At 37.0% G+C, this 22,557-nt stretch overlaps 2 protein-coding genes across 2 annotated transcripts; one reads left to right on the top strand and one right to left on the bottom strand.

Annotated features, from left to right (window-relative positions):
* Positions 1-123: 123 nt before the first annotated feature.
* LOC6643133 lies at positions 124-21,210 on the bottom strand. Its single transcript, XM_002065878.4, has 2 exons — positions 20,371-21,210; positions 124-936 (listed from the first exon to the last, which is right to left on the bottom strand). Exons 1-2 carry the CDS (start codon positions 20,972-20,974, stop codon positions 173-175), a joined length of 1,368 nt encoding a protein of 455 aa, XP_002065914.1. The 5' UTR covers positions 20,975-21,210; the 3' UTR covers positions 124-172.
* LOC6643134 (neurotrophin receptor-interacting factor 1) lies at positions 7,001-10,908 on the top strand. The gene is made up of 5 exons (XM_002065879.4): positions 7,001-7,281; positions 7,316-7,362; positions 7,404-8,736; positions 8,798-9,626; positions 9,731-10,908. The coding sequence occupies exons 1-5, from the start codon at positions 7,012-7,014 to the stop codon at positions 10,327-10,329; spliced, it is 3,078 nt and encodes a 1,025-aa protein (XP_002065915.3). The 5' UTR covers positions 7,001-7,011; the 3' UTR covers positions 10,330-10,908.
* Positions 21,211-22,557: the final 1,347 nt, after the last annotated feature.

The raw sequence follows: 22,557 nt of genomic DNA, 5'->3' as shown, positions 1-22,557 counted from the left end.
CAATTTTATTTATTTGACAAAACTCTCCAAAATTTTACATTAACAAAAAAAACTTGCATTTTGTTTATTCTTTTTTCTTTTTACAACTTAAAACTAAAACAAAAAAAAAAAAACAAAAAATAATATAGGTATATATTTAATAGGTAAACAGAATCGAGGTAACAATCAATAATCAATATAGCGACCCGCGATGATGTAAATGCCTTAAACGTTGATCCAGCAACTGGCGCTCATTGGACAAGGATAATGTGGACGAGGAGCGATGTATTGTGGGCAGTGGCACCTCTCTGCCCGCTTGATTTGGCGCTGAGGCCAATGTGACCAATGTCGTGGTTGTTGTTGTTGTGCTGCTGGGACCCAATCCCGCCGTATTGCCGACAGCCCGCGAACGCAATAAATGATTACGCAACCCGGAGCCAGAACGTGATTGACGTCGCACCGAATTATTGAATGAGATCTGCAGCGAGAGACGCTTTTGGGACAGAGAGGCCAAGTGATCGGGTGACAGCTCAATGACCTGTGGTGGTGCAGCTGCCGCTGCAGCTGCTGCCAAAGCGGCACTATAACTTGGTAGCGGCAGTGTTGCTGTTGTTGCTGAGGTAGGCGACGAATTGCCACAATGGCAAGTGCCATTAATGGAGCTCAGCGATATGTTATCCCCATTACCATCGCCATTATTGGCATTCGTCTCCACCAGACTATAGCCGACAGCTGGCTCTTTGGCACCGGCATCTCCATTGCCCTGACACTCGAATATCTTGATAATTGGCACCACCGACGGAGTGAGTATAATGCCAGCCTTGCGGAACTCTTCCAGTGCATCATCGTATGTGGGCAGGCCAGAAACTATCGTATACGATGGCAACGACTCAGCTTCATAGTCCGGTGGACAGCGACGACAAATCTCAATGGTGGGATCACTATGATTGGCACGATCTGTAATTAAATACAAGTGAGACATAAGATTAGTAATTAAGTAGTAATAACGCAATGAAAAGTTAAGTATTAAAAGGTTAAACATCTCTGTTAATTGAATCGAAAATAAAGAGATTATACAATTTAATTAAGTTATTTAAACCATTTGTAAAATTTAATTCTAATCATATCGTTCTAGTTTTTCACTTCTAACTTTATTTTACTAGCCTTGATATTATCTAACAGTCATTTGACTGCATCTATTCCACATGAGGACTAACAATTGAGGTCCTTTTGGTATTTTGGGCCATATTTAGAAATGGTCAGCTACAGAGAAGGAGACTTTTCAGACCCAAGCCCATCCACTGCCTTAAGTGGTCCCGAGCTATCATTGAAAAAAAAAATTGATTCAATATTCATTCATTTGTTAACATAAAACTTAATTTGAAAAATCCCGGAAAATTCAAATATACTATTAACTTTGCGAATCTTTTACCTTGTCAAATTTTAACTGATTTCTTATTTTAATGCTTTTAAGATTCAGTTTTTAATTGTATTGAATTAGTTTCACGCTAAATATTAACTTAAGTCAAAGCCGACAATAAATGCAAAGTATTCCAATAAGCCTTAATTTCATAAAGCTCTAGATTAGGTAATTTTTTGAGTATTTGGAAAATTTGCCTTGCGAAATAGAAAGAAACAGAGTGAGAATTTAAAGAGTTTGAAGCATTTACAAATATGTATGCTGGTCAAAAACTTTATAAGCTTCAGTATATCCAAAGTTATTTCTTTTTTTATAGTTTTGGCATCTGTTCGATTGTTGTGCCGCACATCAATAGAGAGACAGAGCGAGCAGAGAGACAAAAAAAAAAAACTAAAACAATCTTCAATTATCAAATCAATTTCCTTTCTTTTACCTAGGGGATTCGCACACACACACACACGTATATATGTATACATATGCGTCAGTTCGTGCTAGTCTATTGTTACCTTTTTGGTCCACGTTTTTTGGATTTTTCTTTTTTTTGCAAACCCTCTTGATACTTTGATATTTGTTTCTGGGGATGTTACCCGGATATAAATGAAATTTTTATACGCTTTAAAAGCTGGTCCAAAATGACCAAATGCAACCTGCGTCTCCATTCAAATTCCCCATACGAAACTCGAACCCTTAAAAGTAGGCAACAAAAAACAGTTTATTGCAATTGGGGTAAGATGATTGAGTGACGAGGCCAGCCGAGGTTGGAGTGGGGGGTGGTGGGGTGTGGTGGGGGAGGTATTCAGATGGAATGAGGTAAGGTGAAGCGAGGTCGCCGGTGAGTCAGCAGGAAGAACGACGACTCTGGCAAAAACTGTTGATGCGGCAAGCGTTTTAGTGACGTTGTACATGATTTTAAAGATTAGCCGCATGCTGGGTGGAAGCTGGAAGGGAAGGGACGGGAAGGGGGTTGACTGTGGTGGATGAGCGAAGTATAGAACATGGAAAATGCCACACGCTTCGTTTCACACCCTTTAAAGCTTTTGCCTTCACCCGCCCCCCACGATGCTGCGGGTCTTTGTATCTCTCTGTGTCTTCCTCCCCCCCTTTGAATTTTACGGATTTTCACACCCACGGACTGACGGGCAGACAGACAGATGGACAAACCGACGGACAGTTGAACGTACATGTTTGACGTTCATTTTTTATGCAACACTTTTTGTTGTTATTCTCTTCTTACGTTTTGCTTCTTTTTTTTCATTTCTCTTTGTTAAGCTTCAAAAAATTAAATTGATGATGCAGGCAACTGGATGTGAGATGGAATGGGGACAAGAGGCACATGAGGAACAAGAAATGGAAAACGAAAACTCATTCGAGTGTTTTTGGGTAAAATGGGTGAATCCTGGAATTTGTTGAGGGGGGGACATTAGCCATATGGAGGAGGATTCATCTGTGAATCATAATGGTTTACAACGTGCTGGCAAAGCCTTTCAGTAATTTTCAATTGACTCTTACTTAATTTTGTCGCAAAGATTCAATTTGAGATTTTAGCCATGGAGTTTTGCTGGGGTCATTGACCTCTGTATAGGAAATACTTTAATAACTGTGGACAGAGACAAGTGGAGTTCTTTTTCTAGCCAAATCATTTTTCAAAATATGGCCAAATTGTCATTTTCAAATTAAAATATCAAGTTCAATCTAAATGTTAGGTTTATATGAATAACCTTTCACTTACAATACAAAAAATTGAGCCTCTTTTTTTTACAATCTGTCTAGATAAAATCAAATAAAGATTTGCTATTAAATGGAGTTTTAGACAACGTTTTGATTGAAAGCGTCACGTTTGAGGCGTCAGTTTGAATTGAAAGTTCTTAACTTAAGAACCTTAAAGAGCCACGTTAAGTCCTGACGTTGTCTGTCATAAACTGCCCACTCAAAAAGCTTTATTTGATATGCCCACCAAAATAACAAAGACCGGAGTGAGTAAGCGGGAAAGAGAGAAAGAGAGAGAGAGAGAGAGAGAAAAAGAGAAAAAAGAACAAACACTACTTGACTTTGATGAACTGTCCTGGTGCTGTGTGGGCCTGGTCCTGCCTTTAGGGACATAGAAGGCATTTCAATTCCCCAAGCGCAGCTTAGCCACAACAAATAAAATGAAGTGCAGCATAAAAAACAGAACGAAAGCAGGACGAAAAGTGTGTGTGTGTGTGTGTGTGTGTGCGAGAGAGTAAATGAAGGCAGGAAGGAAGGACGGAAAGAAGCAAAAATAAACACTGAGACGAAAAGTGCGTGGTGCATAAAATATGGGAAATTTGCCCAACTAGTCAATATGCTGCCTCAAAGGTCAAAGGACATACGACACCGTAAGGCACAAGACAACACCATAACAGGACAACACACACACACACACCATAAACGAGAATTTTGGGACAAAAGCCCCACCGCCCCCAAAAGATATTTAAGTTAAACACACTTTATGTTAGGCGGGGATTTGCAGGCAAGCCAAAACCACCGAAAAACCCATGTGGAGCCCGTGTACACGAAGTAGAAGGTAGAAGTAAAAATGATGTGACGAGGACCAGAAACAGAAGCAAGACCAGGACAAGGACCACAACCGACACCAACAGGAAAAGCAGAAAGCCCAAAGACAAGAAACGAAAGACGAAAAAGGCAGCCAACATCTTTCGTTTTTTTTTTTTTTTGTTTTTTGCTCTTGTTTTTGTTTTTGGCGGTGGGGCACGTAAGCAGTTTTGCCAGCCATGACACGGCACAGCCTAGCCCAGTACAGGACGGATGTTGGATGCTGGATGTGGATGTGGATGCTGTTGCTGTCCTTGGGGTTGGTAAACAAGGCTCAAAATTGCCGTTTAAATTTCTCCCCAATGGCCTCCCCTGGCTGAGGCGGCCTTGAAACATTATTATGACTGTTTCCACTCGGGCATTTTGTGTGTTGTTGTTGTTTTTTTTTTCTTTTCTGTCTTCTTTGTTTTCTCCGTTTTTCTTTTCACCTGACTCCCCATTTTATAAATTTGAAGTTGTGGCTGCCAGACACAAATGCCTAAGGGTAGGCAAAGGCGTTAACCATTAACTGTTAGCTATGCCTCCTCCCTTTGGGGCAAGGATTGAGAATGGTGAGTGGAATGGAGTGCCGTGTGTAGTGGCAAAGGCAAAGGATCGCGCCAGAGAGAGGGGGACGTAGAGATGGTGGGCAAGTTTATGCGTTTGCCTCTGGGGGGGTTTGGTTTCAGTGTTCGTTTTTTGTTTCTTCAATTTTTTTTTTGTTTTTGATGGGTTCGGTTTGGGGTTTCCCATCTGTTTTCTTTGTTCAACTAATTAAACTCTTGTTTTTAGAGTGGAACATGCAAAAAAGGGATAAAACATTTCCTTTTTTCCTTTTGTATGAAAGGTTTCTCGCTAACCTCTAACCTAAACGCATGTCAAAAAATTTTTGCAATGCTTTTTGTATTTGTGTGTGTGTGTGTGTGTGTGTGTTTCTGCCATTTTTCCTTATGTTGTATATTTTTGTTTTTGCAGAAACAAGAAAAATGATGTTTTAGTAGGAGACATGACCCAAAGACATTGCCCTCAACTGAAGGGAATACAAAAGGATGTTGTTCTCTTCTAATTCTAGTGAGACAACACTTGATCACCCTATATTACCCCCTACTTATATGCTGAATTAATATCAAATATTAGTGAATTAAAATGAAGCAAAATTCTATCGTTTTGGCTACTTTAATATTTCTCTTTTGGGGTTTTTCCATTTTGGGGCGGTCTCTTTGGATATTAAAGAAGCTTTGAAACTTTGATGTTTATTTAATGCCTTTTGATGTATTTAACATTGGTGGATAATTTGCTTTCGTTAACGCATATGTCCTTTCGGCTATAGAGCATTAAAACTAACTGCTCACAAATATTAGCAAACACAACCCATCCATCTCTCCAGCAGGCATTCTGGAGCTTCCTTCTTCTCATCTTCTCATCTGGGCCTGACACAATGCTCACGGAACGCAAAAATGAAGAAAAATTGCGGCATGTCAGTTAAAGACGCAAAAACAGCAACAACAACAACGACAACAACAATAAAAAGGGACCAAAAACAATGTGAATAAGACATCTCCTGTGTAGTAAGAACAGTCAGCAGCATCTCAGAACAGAAAAAGTAATAAGTGTGTCTATTTGTTAGCAAATATTTCATTTCCCGTGCCTTTTATTTCCGTAAAAGAGACGCCCACACATACACACACAACCATTCACACAAACACACTATACACATCATAGAGATGGGTAAATATCAACAGAATCGTGTAAATATATAACAAATTTAAGCTGCCTTCATTTATAAATTTAAATTTTCAAAGAGCCGTTATACTTTTACTATTGGCAAGTGTTGCAAAACGTTTGACATTAATAAGTTTTAAATTAAGCAGAAAAAAAAGACTTCATACTCGTTTATTAAATTTATAATTCCAGGTATTTGTTACTTTTTCCCTTTTTTTTCTAGTTCTGTACATCCCTATTTAGGGCCAACTTGATGACAATTTAGTTTATTTGTGTGATTTACTCTAGACAATTGTAGTTAACCTTTTTCTGGGTGGTTCCCCCCGGCCCCATTTAATTTGAACAAATGTTACCCAGACACTTGATTTATATCAAATTGAACTTGCTGAAACTTTGGAGGAAAAAATATGCTTTATAAAATGCACGGCACACACACAAACACATACTGAGGCACATGCACACATGTTATTAAAAACAATATAAACAACTTTTCTAGTGTTGTTTATAGCCAACCACAAAATGTCGGCGGTGTGGCGCGGTACTGACGCTCCGGTTGGAGCAATTTTCAAATTGACTTTTGCACATGTTGCCCGCCATAGTCGCTATAGTAGAACAATGGGGGATAGGCCGTTTAAGGCCATGTGTGTATGTGTATGTGTGTGTGTGTGGGTGAAGTGTGAGTGAGGGTTAACCACGAAATAGTGCTAAAATGTAGGGGAAAACAAAAATGCACTTGGGAAATGCGTGAGTGGAATAAATAAATAGTTTCTTTTTCTCCGGCCAGGATCAAAAGTTAAATATCTATCAAAATAGCATTAACGTTGGGTGGGACAGTGTTCAAATGGCAAAACAGATGGTGCCAAGGGAATGTGAATTTGAATTTAGGTGAATTGTTAAATGATTGCTTTATACATATATGTACATATACATACATATATATCTCGTATATGTATATTTGTATAATATATGTTTTATCTTTATTTTTTTTAAACTAAAACGATTTATTTCGTTTTCATCGATCAACGATAAGTTTTTCTACTTTGCAACACTTTCCAATATTCTGATCTGAGGGTTAACATAATCATTTCAGAGTCTGTTAAAATGTGATAAAAGAGCGCAAAGTCTGCTAAGTTTAGCATTAAAGAGCGCAAAGCCTGTTAACATGATCGTTTAAGAGCAGAAACAATGTTAAATTTAACATAGCATTTTTTTTTTGTTTGTGTTTCAGCGCTTGTGGCGTTTAATGTTGAATTGAAAATCAGAGAGAACAGCAACAAGAACAAACTAAATAATTAACAAAATTGCCAAGAAATTACAATCATAAAAAAACAAAAAAAATGACAAGTGTGTCCGTGGCAAAGCAACAACAAAGAAAAGCCACAGCGAACGTAAATGAAGAAGACACAGCCGCAGCGGCTGCGGCGTCAGCGGCATCGGCAGCAGCAGCAGGGGAGGATTCTGAATTGGAAATGGATATAGACGAAGATGATGATGATGATGAGGATGATGAAGAAGAGGATCTGGTCCTACAGATCGATAGCGAAGATGAGGCCGAATTGGAGGCCCAGCGCATACGTTTAGATGAGGCCAAAGAAGCAGCCAAAGCAGCGACAGCGGCAACAAAAGCAGCCGCAGTAGCAGCAGCAAAAGCAGCAGCAGCAGCAAAAGCAGCGGCAGCAACAACAGCAATAACAACAGTAACAGCAGCAACAGCAGCAGCAATGACAACAACAAAGTCGCAGGTCAGTAACGGTAAAGAACAAGCCTCCATTCACGCCGCCGCTGCTGTTGTCGCTACAGCCGCCAAACGTAAACCTCGTGGCCGTCCGCCCATGCGCCGAAACTCTTCCAGTTCCACATGCTCCACCTCCACAGTAACTTCCGATTCAACAATATCCTCAACATCATCGACAAGCGCTGTAGCTGGACAAATTTTGGCCGACGAAAAGTCACATTGCTTGATTTACAGTTGTGCCCGTTGCTCTGACCACTATGAGGATGGGTTCAAACTGTCGCAACATTTCCAACGCGAACACTCTCCATCGCCGGCCAAGAAATCTCAGGGTAAAGGCAAGAAGAAGATAGATAAATTGGATTTGGATGAATCATTGTCAGCTAGTGCTCAACGAGCCTGTGCCAAATTGCTGGTCCAAGGGGAATCCCTGCTCCACTTGTGCCTCTCCTGCAATTCACAGTTTGTGGAACAGAAACATTTGCGCCAGCATCTTAACGAACAACATGGTTACTTTAAGCTCTTGGTACCCAAGGAGGAGCCTGTAGAGCTGCCGCCAATGGCCATGGTGACCATTCCCAGGACCAATCCGGCACTGCAGCAACAGCAGGAGCTACAATTGCCCATTCCCGCAGCCCCAGAGACACCGCCACCCGAGCAGGATGGCAAGGATCAACAACAACAACAGCAGCCTATTGAAGTAATTGCCTCTAGCAATGACAAAAACGATCTCGGGAAGATAGATTCCACAGTGGCAGAGCCAATTGAACGTCCAATAAGTCCCAAGGTGAATAAAATGATTATCAAACTGCCCACAGCAAATAAACGTGGTAGAAAACGTACCAGAAAGGAGGAAGAAGAACCCAAAGTAAAGAAAAAACGCGGACTGGAGGAAAAGTCGAAAGATCAAAAAGAGCAGTCAGAAGAACAGTCAAAAAAACTGGCTAAGGAACAAGCAAAGGATCAGGCCAAAGAAGAGGCCAAAGAACAGTTAAAAGAAAAGACAAAAGAACAGGCGAAGGAGCTGGCAAAAGAACCATCAAAAGAACGGGAAGTAAAGCAAAACAAACGCAAACCGTCCGGAAAAAACAAGGAGCAGATAAAAAAGACGGAAGTGGAGCTTCCGACTAAACATATGGAAAAGGAGTCAAGTGAGGAGCGCACAAAGAAGAAGCAGGAAGCTACTGAGCAGCGTGGAAAAGTCAAGAAACAGACAAAAAAGAAGGCACAACAGACGGTGGCGACTGAAAAACCATTAGAAAATCTCTTGCAGGAAGATAAACTCGATGAAAAGGTGGAAGAAGAGCAAAGGGATCAGCAATCAAAAGACGTAAGTTTAATCCTGAAGCATTTTTAGAATTAATTAATAAACAATCTTGCACTCCCAACAGGATAACACCAGCGTAGTTAAACGAAAACGTACCAGAAAGACATCCGCAGCTACGGTCACAGCCACATCCTCAGATGAGACCAAGGAAATCAAAGAGGAAACAGAAGAGGAACCTGTGGAACAACGACGCATGCGCAAAACTCGTCAGCCGGTTGATTATGTGGACATCAAGGATGAAGAAGACGATGATGATGATGAGCAGCAGGAAGACAACGAGGATGACGATGACGAAGACGCTGATCCAGTTGTGTCCAATAATAGCTCTGCAACAGACAGCACCGCCATAGTTAAACGTGAATCTCCAGACGAATTGTACCGCAATGGCAGCCATACCATACACACATGTAACTTTTGCGGCAAGACCTTTCAGCGTTTCTCCCGATTGCAAGATCACCTGCGTCTCCATACAGGCGAGAAGCCCTATGTTTGTGGTCAATGTGGTAGAGCATTTCGCTTGAAAATGCGCCTGGCCGAGCATCAGTTGCGCCATCGTACCGAAAAGGCATTCAAATGTGAGATATGCTCGATGCCTTTGGCCACCAAACAGGATCTGTCGCTGCATATGCGCCATCATAAGAACGATCGTCGGTACAAGTGCGAGAGATGTGGCAAGGGATTCGTACGCAGCTCTGATTTGTCCATTCATGTGCGCATTCATACGGGTGAGAAACCATTTGGTTGTGATATTTGTGGCAAGGCATTTCGAGCTCGCCAAAATCTCGTTGTGCATCGTCGGACCCATTTGGGCGACAAGCCCATACAATGTGAACTATGCGACAAGCGATTTGCCAGGAAGATCGACATGCGCGTCCATATGCGAAGACATACTGGTAAGTTGTCAAATAAGCGATCATTTCTCTAGAGGTTTAAGCTAACCGTTCCTTGCCTTTAAAATAATCTTAAAATGCTCGCCTTTTTCTTTGGTTCCCCTTAGGTGAAAAACCCTACAATTGTGAGTTGTGCCAGCGTGGCTACTCCTCACGTGTCAATCTTCAACGTCACCAGCAGAAGGAACACAAATCTGGCTCCTCTGCCTCAACCAAAAAGCCAGTAGATTCCGAAACCGAGCCGGCAGGAGCTAAAGCGACTGCCCCAGTCGAGGACGAGCCTCCTCCACGTCGGCCCCGACGTGAGAAACTCCAACAAAAGATAGCAGCTCAGGAAAAGTTATTGAGCGACCTCAAGCGCAGCTTAAATACCTTGCCGGAAATTGCCGAAGAATCCACTGCATCATCATCGCCAACATCAGCGCCACGAGCTAGTAAATTGGATCTTCCGGAATTACCAGCCGATGCCGGAGCCGGATGTGATGGTGGTGGTGGTGGCCAATCGACAATTAGTCAAGTGTCGGTTACAGTTTCCATGCAGATGGCCAATCCAAAAGCAGTTCATGACGATGACGACGAGGAAACCACACCTGAAAAGGAGAATGCCTTGTTGTCCAGCAGTGTGCCTGCTGTCGATAAGACCAAGGCCAATCGTAAGATCACAAGCTATTTCACAGTTGTCGGTCAACAGGCAACGGAGTTATAAAGAAAAGACTTTTTGTATCAGGATCAACAGACAACTCATTCTTACTCATTAGTCATTTAAGTCAACAATGTAACATTTTGGGAAAACGAGCGAACATACGAAGAAAATGTCGATTGTTTTTCCAAAACCAGAAAAAAAAAAAACAATAACCTCGCTGTTTTCTACATACTTGCAGCAGGGATTTAGTATTCAGTATATAATATAAATAGAAAGGAGCAGGGGATTGCATTTTGATTTAACTTTAAAGAAAAAAAGACTACTTTATAAAAGAAAACATGATTATAAGCACAATTATCTAAGGAAGAGACTGCAAAGAACTTTATTTTTATTTTTTTTTTGCATACTTTAATAACTATATATATAAACCATATTTTTGTATCGAACAACACTTGAAGCAGAAGACAAAGCATATAATTTTGTGAACAATCTAAAAGTCCTCAGTTTAGAGATATTAATTTATACTATGTATCTATTGTGTAGATTTAAGATTAAATATTGAAAAATTATCTGCAACTACTGCAGAAATCTAATGGAACAACAATTCAATATCATATATAAAGATTTATAATTTTTTTTTAATCAATCTTTCGTTATAATTGAATTGATATACAAATTGATATTCCATTGGTATTCAATGAGTTCTTTTTTATAAATTGAAACATTTCCAACACAAAACTTTACTACTGCCTACTAAAACTAAATATTTAAGGTATATATTTTGAAAGTTCTCGAAAACATTTTAATTTCTAAATATTTATTCAAGTGTATTTTGCATGAAATACATTTGCAAAGTCATTAAATATAAATATATTCTTATGTTTATATTACTTTACTCAAATTCCAGAATGAATGTAATTTTATTCTTTGTATATCTTAATAAGAAGATACAACTACATATATACATATTTTTTAAGTTTATATATTTCTCGAATCTTTTAGTTTAAGACAATGAAAAAGACAAGAAGAATTGAATGAAAGCATTTCGCAAAAGTAAAACAAACAAAAAAAAAAAAAATTGCATTTATCTACATATAGACATTAATGAATGTATCGATGAAAATATAATTTAATTTACCAATATATATACATATATATGTACATATATGGAGACACACACACACATAGCTATATTTGATTTTTATTTGTAATTCGCAATTTGATGAAATTTCTTTTGTAATCAACCCTTGGAAGAATTGGCAATAACCTGCATCGGGGTGAGTAAATGGTGAGCAGCAGCTGCCCAAACGGAACAGGCCTAGCCAACTATTGCCGGGAATCTGTATGGGGGATGGAATACTTGTGCTCATTATCGAGAGAGTTTCCCTCTGTTAAAAGGTAAATAGTTGTTATAAAATCATCAAGGGGTTGGTCGTTATCCTGCTAACAAATAAAAGAGAACACTCACATCCATCTCGGATTGTGTGATGATGATTTCTCTTAAATGATCCGTTGGGTTTCGATGAAAATGTAAACTATCGAAAATTGCCAGAGTATGCCAAAAACTAAATCAAGTAAGGGATGTCATTTACCGAGTTTGAATTTGCCCAATGAAAGGAAATTTCTAGCCATATATGTATGCATGTAAGAAAATATAAAGTCCAACTGATATTCGCAATGCTAGCATTTTCTTTCGTTTTGTATTGGTATCAGATTTATTGTTTATCTTTCATTTGAATCTACATTTATGTATATATTTTATTTCTGTTTTTCTAGCTTTTCATATCTAGTTGCCTTTGCAAACTCTTTTTATACCCTTGCACAAGATGTACATTCGTTTCTAAGTAAAGAATATAATGTGAATCAATTTTGAGAGACACGCATTTATCAGGTGTTAGGAACTGGCCTATAAATGTCTCAATATTGGAAAATGATTGATCAACTTTATCATAAGAAATAATTAAAGGTAAATTTTTCTTTGTTTCTTCTATTCCCAAAAATACAACTAAAATTGACTAGTCGATTTATAGATTTTGCATAAAAAATCCATCAGCTTGGTTCATTTCAAAGGAATAGAGTCCAATATTAAAGGGTATGGGACTAGCCAAAGTTAATACGATTCCCTGGGTTTAGAACTCCCTTTCGTAAACATTTTTATGCTTATCATCTAAAGCGGTTTGCAATGACAATTTATTTTTCTACTTGATAGTTGTTTTTGCATAGTTTTTTTTTTCGGTCGTTGATTCTGACACCATGACGCATTTCTTTTATCTTTATCTCTCCCCTTTGTTGTTGTTGTTGTTGTTGCTGTGTGTTTTTGTTTTTTGATTTTTAAACAAAAGCGCAGGCAAGAAAATAAAGCAAAAAAAAAAAAAGTAAAAATCAGCAAAAACAGTGAATAAGAATGTTGAATGCAATATTACGCATACGAAGTGTGGTACCGCCAGTCAAAAAAAAAAAAAAACAACAGCGAGGGAAAAAAAGAACACACCACATAGAAGATAGTCAACGTGACAGCCAAAACATAAGAAGAAAAACAAAATGAAACCACCACTTGGAGACTAAGTGCCGACTTTGAGATACCCTGTACCCTGTACCCCCCTGGTGACTTGTAGAGAACAAACATCGGGCTCAATTAATGATTCTTAAGAAACAAAGAACACAAATGGGTTAACAGTCAAAATACCACAATCCATACGGCCTTGCTAAATCGTTTCCCTTTGACGTTTGGCCGTCTTAAACATTCCCCGTTTTAACCTTTGGCTACAGGGTATGAGAAATATGCAAATTAAGTGCTGGGCGAAAGCGTGAAAAAAGCGAAGCAAAGAAGCAAACGTGTGTATGGACATACTCACACATGTACATAAAGTCCATGGTATGTATGTGCATACATGTGTATATAGAAAAAAACAAATAGCCGAAAAAACAAGTATACGCCCCGTTGTACAGTCGAACAACAAGTAAAGTAGCAACAGCGGCTTTAACCAAGCTGTTTGTGTCTATATATATATGTGTGTGTGTGCGTGTGTGTGAAGTTTTATCAGTGTGTGATCAAGCCTTGTCAGCAGAATTGTATTTCTGTTTCTTTTTTTTTTGTTTTTAATTGAATTTTAGCTTCTCACTCTCAGTCTTTGACTTTGTCTTGTTCTTCGTTGCTTCTCGTATTTTTTGTTGTTTTTTTTTTTGGTTTTTTCTTGTTCCTCTTTTGTGGTTAATTTTAAAACTACCCAAACAAAAAGCCACACGCAGCGGCAGCAGCAGCAGCAGCAACAACAGCAACAGCAGCAGCGGCTTTAGGCCACTAATACAATTACGTTCTCAGACATCATGTTCTTACTCTCTCTCTCTCTGTCTGTCGCTTCGCATCTCTTTCTCTTAGTGTTTTTTAATTCTGTTTTTACTTGTGTGCTCTTTGAATGAAATTTGTTTGTTAAGTCTGGCGCGGCGCTGCCGCTGTCGCTGTCGCTGCTGCAATTCTTTTGTGCGGGTTCGTTCACTTGCAGGCTAGTGAAGCGGCTTTATTGGCCCTGTCTGTATGAAACATGTTCTTATAGTTAGTCTCTCTGACGCTCTGCGTGTCGTTCTCTTTTATTCATACCTATGTATCGCTCTCTTTGTCTTCCTCGCTGTTATGTTCTTAGTTTATGGTTTTGTTGGCCATCTGCGCTCTTTCCTTTGTGTGAGCCGCTGTGACATCGTTGAATTTTCCAAACTCGTTTTACAACACTAACAACAGCGCGCGTAAAATTTTTCGATTATCGATTAGTAGCCGCCCAATGGTGCGTATGCTTAATATGAATATTTTATAAATTTAAAAAATTTTCATATATAATTTTAAACGCTTTTAATCTTTTTCATATTGCATTCAATTATAATTTAGCTAACTTAACTTAAACAATTGTTTTTGAAAGTAATTCTTATCTGAAACAACTTGAAATGCTTTTTATCAAATTTAGTGACATCATTTGGAACAACGTCAAACTCAAACAGATATTAAGTTAGATAATAACATCTTAAAAATCATATAAGAAAAAAAAACAACCAAATTCTTTTCCATCATTCATTAATAAAAATCACTCCTCATCAATGACTTTATTAGGCCTCGGCTACACTTCTCCTTAAAAATTGAATCTCATTGTCAGTAAAAAAGATGATAATTTACCAATTCTATATATTAATTATAAATAAAGCCAAATTTTACAAATCTCAGCTGCTGCAAAATTAATGTAATAAATGAAATACTCAAAGTTGAGTTTGCTTGGCTGAGTTAACGAAGTTTAATAATTTTCAATTTTAAATATTCAACATTTTTATTTCAATCTCCACCAGTTGGAGGATGCTCGGTTTTTTTTTTGTTTATCGTTAAACTAACGTTTTTCTTGACCTCTGGGCAATTTTGAGTTGTTCTTTTTTTTACTTCTTTTATTTTATTTCATTTAAAAATTATTTCACCATAAATCATGCAATGATTAATAAATAAATAAAAAACAACAAAATAAAAAACAGCTCATAGCTTCAGTTCATTTCCGTCGACAGCCAAAAGACAAACAAACAAACCAACAAAATACACAAATATATGTACATATATACACACATGCACATACACATACACATACACACATACATAAATATATACTTATACATATGTACACATAAATAAATCAGAGCAATTGCCCTGTCAGTCCTGTTTGTCCGTCTGCATGTTAAACAAACAAATATTCATAATTGTAAAAAATGCAGGAAAAAATGAGAAATATATATACATGTAGTACGTATTTGCATGTGTGTGGTGTGTGTGTGTGTGCAAAAACTGCAAAAGTCAGCTCCCGCAGGGCCGAATGGTGCAACTAACCGCTGACTGTGCATAATTTATAAAGCTAATTAAACGCGCATTTAACTAATTAAAAATCCTAGCGATGGCTTTCAATTATTGAAATATGCCTCATTTCGCTCACTCTCCTCGCTCGGCTTTAATTTTTTGGTTTTTGTTTCCATATCTCTCTCACTCTCTCTCTCTTTCTCTCACACACTCTGTTTCTTACTCCAAACGCCAATTATGATGGAAGGCATAACGAAATTTATTCATAACAACAACAATAAAAACAAGCAGCAAACAATACAAATTATATGGAACATACATATATATAAAATGAAATTCACTTGGCGTATGCGTAATGGCTAATCAAAATGTATATTACGTATACGACAGCGTGACAGCATTAGAGGGGAAAAGTTCAAGCTAATTTTGTTTGTTCTTTTTGTTGCAGTTGTTGTTGTTGTTGTTGTTGTTGCTATTGCCTTTTTTGGGCTTTTTAGCAACCAAATACTAATTGACATTTTGCTATGCCGCACCGCAATACACAGTCAATAGTAGCAACAACAACGACAACAACAACATCGGCACCACCAACATCATGAGGTGGGAGGTGGTAGGGCTGTTTAACACATGTCTATAGCTTTACAGTTAGCTTGCCAATGCGAAAAACAGTTTCAATTAAGCAATTAGCGCCATTGACAACAAATCCAACACGTTTTGTGGCTTATAAAATTGAAGCATCATGTCGATTGGGTTAGCCAATGATGATGATAATAAGAGAGCTACGGTTCGTTTTGAGCAGATAGATTCGACCACATGACGGGAGGGGGTTGAAAAAGGAGGCCGATGGAAGGTGGAGGTGAGGTCGGAATAGCAGTAGGGTTTTTGTGTTCTGTGGCCTTTTGTTTTGCTAATTATCTAGGGTATACACAGCAAGGTAGATTGATTTTTGTGAATTGGCAAACATTTAAAGAACACAATTCACATTTTAGTTGTGCTTGATTGGTTTTCATAGCCCGTAGTACGATTGCTTATACTTATACTTGGACAATCGTTAACTTTCATTAAAGTCATATAAGTTTATCTCGAACCAATTCATAAAGAGTCTTTTAACTGCAGAACCAACATTCTCTCCATTTAATTTATTATTGCCAAAGAAAGCAATCTCAAAGATATTAAATACCGAATTCTTTCTCACTTATTTTTCAAAATTTTTTGAATTGTAAAACGTTGAATTAATTAAATGTATTTTTAGCAATTTTAAGGTATTTCTTTGTCCTTAGTAATTTCATTACAAAAATTTCAAAAATATCATTTTACTTACTCTTGCTAATTTGCGCAACACATTTCAGGCTTATTTTTTCCCTGTGTTTGTGTGTGTGTTTTTTTTTTTTTTTGGTTTATTCATTTAGCATATTTATGCGAATTTTGTGCTTCGATTTAAGCCACAAATAGAAAATGGACAACAAATACAAATACGAAATCCGTTCTATATATATGTATGTATGTATATAAGAGTAAGCGGCTTAAAATGTAAATGTTCTGTGTCTAGTATGCTTGTGAAAAGCATGTTATGTGTGTGTGTATATGTGTGTGTGTGTGTGTGACGTCAGTTGTTGCGTTCAACCAATGCAATGTTATATAAAATCGGCTTAATATCGAATCCATATCCGGGAGAAATGTGACTCAAGTGGCCATTGTGCCTGCGGATGATGACGACCATGTCGATGATGATAATGATGATGATGATGATGATGACGATAATGATTGCACCGGCATTGCAATTTACGCTTAAATCAACATGAAATCAATGGCAAAATGTTAATTATATATGCAAATTTAATCAATTCCTACTTAATTTAATTAACGTATTTTTATTTGGGCCACATGAAATGATTTGATTTCATTTCTAATTTTATTTGTGTTGTGCAAATTTTTAAGTGAAATGCGTTTTGCTTTTTTCATCAAGGTGTTAATTATTATACATATATGTATGTACATACATAGGTATGTATTTTTGGGGGATAACCAAAGGTGAATCCCATTTTCTAAGCTATACAATTTTTCAAACAACATTTGTTCATGAAATTCAAGTGCTGCTTGAACGTCATTAACCTTCTTTCTGTTCTGCAGAACACTTAACTTAAGTGAGGCAAAAAATGCCGACTAACAATTAACAATGTTTAAGATAGCAAAACTCAAACTAATAAACAACAATTGTAAGCAATTATTCATTTCATTATCTGTAACACTTTTGAGTTGAGGTTTCTTTGATGTCATAAAATATAAAGTGTTAGCTTCAATATTGTTTCAAAAATTAGAGCAAAGTTCTCACAGAAAGAGTTGCTTCTTTAAGGTTTTGACATCTTAAAGTAGACTAATATAGGTTCTGCCATACAAAATAGACCATGATAACTTATTAGTTTACTATTGCATGAGTGTTTTAGTTGCTTACTATTAACTTCAATCAAAACTACATTAGTTATAGTTTTCATAGTTATAGGTATGCAATTCCAACACACTTCTTTCATTGTTTTTGTTTTTCCAACATCTTATCTGATTATCTCATAAGATCAAATCTCGTAATGTAAATTTACGAGAGGTTGGAGACCTGTCTTACCTATTAAACAAATGTTTATCACATAAGTATTTATTATTAAAGGCTTAAAATGGTTGGGGCGATGGCAAATCAGTTAAAACAACAACCCTTCTCACACACACAGCCAAGAACACACACACACACAAACACAGAACCGCAAGAATGAAGGGAAGAACAAAAGATAAACAACTCATTAAACGGAAATTAAACAGCCATGAACCGAAACAAAACGAAATGAAATGAAATGCAGCGCACGTCATGTCACTCATACGCAATGTTGCCTGTCGCTTGCTCTGGCTGTCCGCATGTCCAACTGTGCGTATGAGTGACGTTCTGCGGTTTGATAAATATTGTCTTGTTGTCTTATTTTTCTTTTTTTTTTTGATCTTTCGTGTTGTGGTTTTTTGGTTGTTTTCTTTCTTTAAATTTTAAGGCCTTTATTTATGGATATGTAGGGCAAATAGGCCACGCCTCTCTAAAAACACAAAATTGTTAACTTAACTACTAAAAATATGTTACTCTTAAATTGTTTAAACAAAGCGCAAAAACGTGTCTAAGCATTGAAGTAAAATTTAAGTGGCATTGTGACTAGGTGCGAAGTTTGGGGAATGAACGTGGACCGCTGAAGATAGTGAGAGAAAGAGAGAGAGCAAGGTAGAGTCAGTCAGAGGGGATGAGTATGGGGATGAGGGGAAAGTTGGTTTGCTAGTTGCTAAGGCCAAAAAGTTTTTGTATTTGCTTTCAGTTTTTAGATGTGAACGTGAGTTTAGAAACCTTTGGCCAAAAGCCTTGAAACGTACAGAAGTGAGAATGGCTAAAAGGAGATGTGCAGAAATTTGATCAATAAATTTACTTTAGTTGGTCTTTATCTATGATTTGCCATAACTTAATATATGTATATAAATAGATTTCATAGCTTTCTCTTATCATTGAGGTTTCAGTTCAGTTATGAACCATCTTAACTTGGGATTGTCAGTGACTGTTGTAATTGGAAAAGACAATAATAGAATATTGCCGCCCATCAACAATTCTCTCTCTCTGTGTGTGTGTGTGTGTTTGTGTGTGTTGTGTGAGACTGTCGGCTGTCAGTCGAAAGAGGGGTAATAGAAAGCAAAGCAAAAAAAAAAAAAAGTTTTCAATTAATTAACACAAATTTGCAATGTAATCGAGGCCAAGTAAAACAAACAAATAAACAAACACTTGAGAGACTCCCTGTATCTTTCATTCCCCTTTACAACTCCCTCTTGCATTTCTATGTGTTTCCCTCTCTCTCTCTATTTCTCTCCCTCTCTGTGTGTGTGTGGTGTTGGTGCTTATCTATAGTCTCTATCTGTGTCTTTGGGCCACTTGACTGCAACTTTAATTAACTGGAAATGGTTATGTTTGCTTTTGCCTCAGACTCACAAACACCAAAGCCAAAAGATAAGAGACAAGGAGAGAATTCTCCTCTTGTCCGAAAAGTGCATTGTCTACTGGGTTGCTTGCTGAATGAAATTTATTAGCTAATTGCCTTTATATAATTTATATTAGCCATATTCTATGCGCATAGGGGGAGAACTCAGTTTTAGCCTTTATTGATAATTATCATTTTTGGTGAATTTCATTTAGCAAAATGCTAAATTCGAAAAAAAAAAATAAATAACCTGACAAAGACAGATGGAATTTTGTTTATTTACCCATGCCGCTTGAAAGGTTTTCTTTCAATCAACAAAATGCCTTCCCATTCTTATTCCCAAAATCCAACTCTTTTTCCTACTCCGCCCCCTGTGCTCAACACCCTCCCCCGCCAACTCGAAAAGTACAAAAAGTCACAAGACAAACGCTAAAAATTCAATTCTACTTCTGTTTTGTGAGTCATTTCCCCTGGTTGTTTGATATAAACTTCTCCATAAACGGGTATATTGATTTTTTTACCCTGCAATTAAAAAAGTAGTTGAAACTAGGAAATACATACTTTCCAGTATAAATCACTGTGTCTAATCTTAATAGTTAGACTAAATGAACTATACAAAAGTGTATACAAAATTCGGAGTGGCTGCTGTTCGTCTGGCTTCTTTGGTTTTATGTTTAATTTTCATTTGTTTTTGAAAACTATTCCTGCAGACTTTGTTTTTTTTTTTCGGTAGTTTTGTTTTTGTTATTTTTTTCTATGCACAAACTTTGTTGTTTATTTATTTATATTTAAGTTATTTTTGTGTTAGTTCTGTTTTTTGTTTTTGTTTTTATTTTAGTTATATTTTGCTGTGTCTGGGTGAGTCTTGCAATTCTTTTGGATGGCAAACGAAGTCCCAAAGTCCAAGTCGAAGTTCACCCTAAACGGGTTTTCTCACTTTGATTTGGATTGGACTTGTGAGTAAATTATTCAATTAGAAATTTGTTGACGCAATTCTGTAGAATATCTAAGTACAATTATAAATCATTAGATAAACAAAGCATAAACTTCTTTAAATAGATTCGTTTTTAAAGTAAAAAATTGAAGGGGATTATATTTATGTATGGCTGATTTGGTTCAGTGATTACCGATATGTAAAATAGATTTAGAGACTATTGTGATGAGAGTTTTTTGATACAATCTCCTATATTTCACTAAACATTGTCAGTAATTAACTAACATGAATGGAATAGAAATCTAAATTGAATAATCCTAACATTTCAATGATCAGTTTCTTCGGTTTATTCAGGAACTTACATGAGTTCTTCCATTGCTGGAACTTGTGATAGACGAAGCAAGCGCATATGAAGAATATGACAAACACTATGAGTAAGGTCAGGATGACACCAATCCAAATATCACTGACAACATGGGCAAAATCTTCGGCATCGTCTCCAGTGAATATCCGATTCGAGCCATGGCCAATATGCGGTGGTGGGGCACGTGCTGCGGGGGGTATTACATCGCTAAAGAGCAAATCATTGGCAACATCGGCCACATCATTATCGGTGGCACCGCCACTCAAATTGATCTCAACCTCCTGGCGATCGATCGTAAAGTTACCCAATGCCGAATCCAGGCCTAAGGCCAACTGTTCCAACTTATTGATAAGTATGGAATAATTGCCAGGCAAATCGAAGCCACCAAGATCTAATTTCTCACCGCTCGAGCTACTGGAATTTGTGGCAGCAATTGTTGTTGCATTTAATGTGGTTGCAGTTAGGTTGATACCTTCCGATGAATGATTAAGGCCAATTTCATGGCTGCTATTTATGATACTGCCGCTGTTGCTACTGTTGCTATCCTCAAAATTGGCCAACAGATTGCCAGTAAAGTTCAAAGCCTTCAAAAGTTCAGACATGTTGATAGTATGGCGTTTCGTTGCGGTTGGTGTTTTATTTTTTGTTTTGTTTTGTTTTTGTTGTTGTTGTTGTATAGGTCTTGCTGTATCGCGGTAGGGGAGGTAAGGCTTATCACACGCGGTCGGTCTAGAGTCTCTTATCGTTTTCTCGTCAATTCAGCTTCCAAGCTGGAGCTTCATTTCGCGACTAAAAGTTGCAAAAATCGTCTCAGTCGAACACTCCTCGGACAGCGTTTATATACATATATAATTATATATATATATATGTATGTATATTTATCACATTTATATATATTATTACTATTTATTCATTTGTTCGTACACTTTTTAACTAATTGTATTAACGCATTTGTGTTAATTCGCTTTACGCACAGATCTCTGTGACTTTGGGTATATTCATTGCTAAAAATTTCTTGTCTAAATATTTATTCTATATATGTATGTATGTAGGTATGTGTCTTGCTTTTATTTTTTGTAGGTTTATTTTATTTTTTTTTTTATTGATTTGCCAAGTTGCTACAACGGAATTCAAGTAAATATCATAAATAATACAACAAAAATAAGCCAACAAATTATAATTATATTGCTATGATAATAACAAAAATGTTGATGCAAGGAAAAACATATTTGTCATGCAATCGCGTTTTCATTTACTTTTGCTTTTTTTTTTTTTATAATTTATTTTTGCCTTTTCTCTAAGCAAGTCGAATTTACACAGTTCTGCTCTACTCTGCTCTTCGCTCTGTTTCCCATTTTCATCTTTATGGAAAAATAAAAATTAATTATTATTTACTTGCCTCATTTACGATTACATGTGAAGTGCAAACAAAACTGAAGGAGATCCAACAACAAGCACGTGCTTCTGGCTGGGATTTACAAAGTGCATTAGATTGCATCAAAAAAACAAATTTTAGATAAACGATTCGACACCTTTGAGATCAACCTCCAACAAATGACAATTTGTAATTTCAAACTATTCCTTATTTGAGGTCATCCAAAGCAAACTACCAATTTGTTTTATCTTTAGCCTCTTCTAACCACTAACTAGAATTAGCAAACTAATATAATTTTTATGTTTTACTTTAGATTTATGAAATATCAATGAAACATTTCATTGCTTATTGTTTTTTGCTTCATATAGAAAGTATTTTAAACAAAATATAGGAACCAGATGGACGTTTCCTATACATATTGTGCGTAGATAAGAGCTTTCAAGTGTGCCATATAGGCACTATAGCAACCAGATCTACTTTTATGAAAAGCAGCAATTAACCCAATACAAATAAAACAATTTCATATTGCAGTTCATAAAATAAAAACTGAGCAAAAAACAAAAAAAAAACATTAAATGAGGCCCCCTCATTAAGTACTTGTATTGTACTCTATTAACCGTAGTTTATCAAGATTTCAAGTGCCTGGAATAGTCATATAGGTATGTGTATATATACATTTATAAATGAATAAATCAAGTGGAAAATTTCAAGTTTTCAACGCCTCCAATTTGCATACAAATACATTTCCTTCTTCATATGTCGAAGATTCTATACCCCATAGCCCATAAATTACAGATTCTGATCTGATCT

This window comes from Drosophila willistoni, assembly GCF_018902025.1.
Source record: "Drosophila willistoni isolate 14030-0811.24 chromosome XR unlocalized genomic scaffold, UCI_dwil_1.1 Seg41, whole genome shotgun sequence".
Taxonomy (NCBI): Eukaryota; Metazoa; Arthropoda; class Insecta; order Diptera; family Drosophilidae; genus Drosophila; species Drosophila willistoni.
The sequence above is the reverse complement of the archived record's forward strand: the minus strand, read 5'-3'. Positions and strand labels throughout refer to the sequence as shown.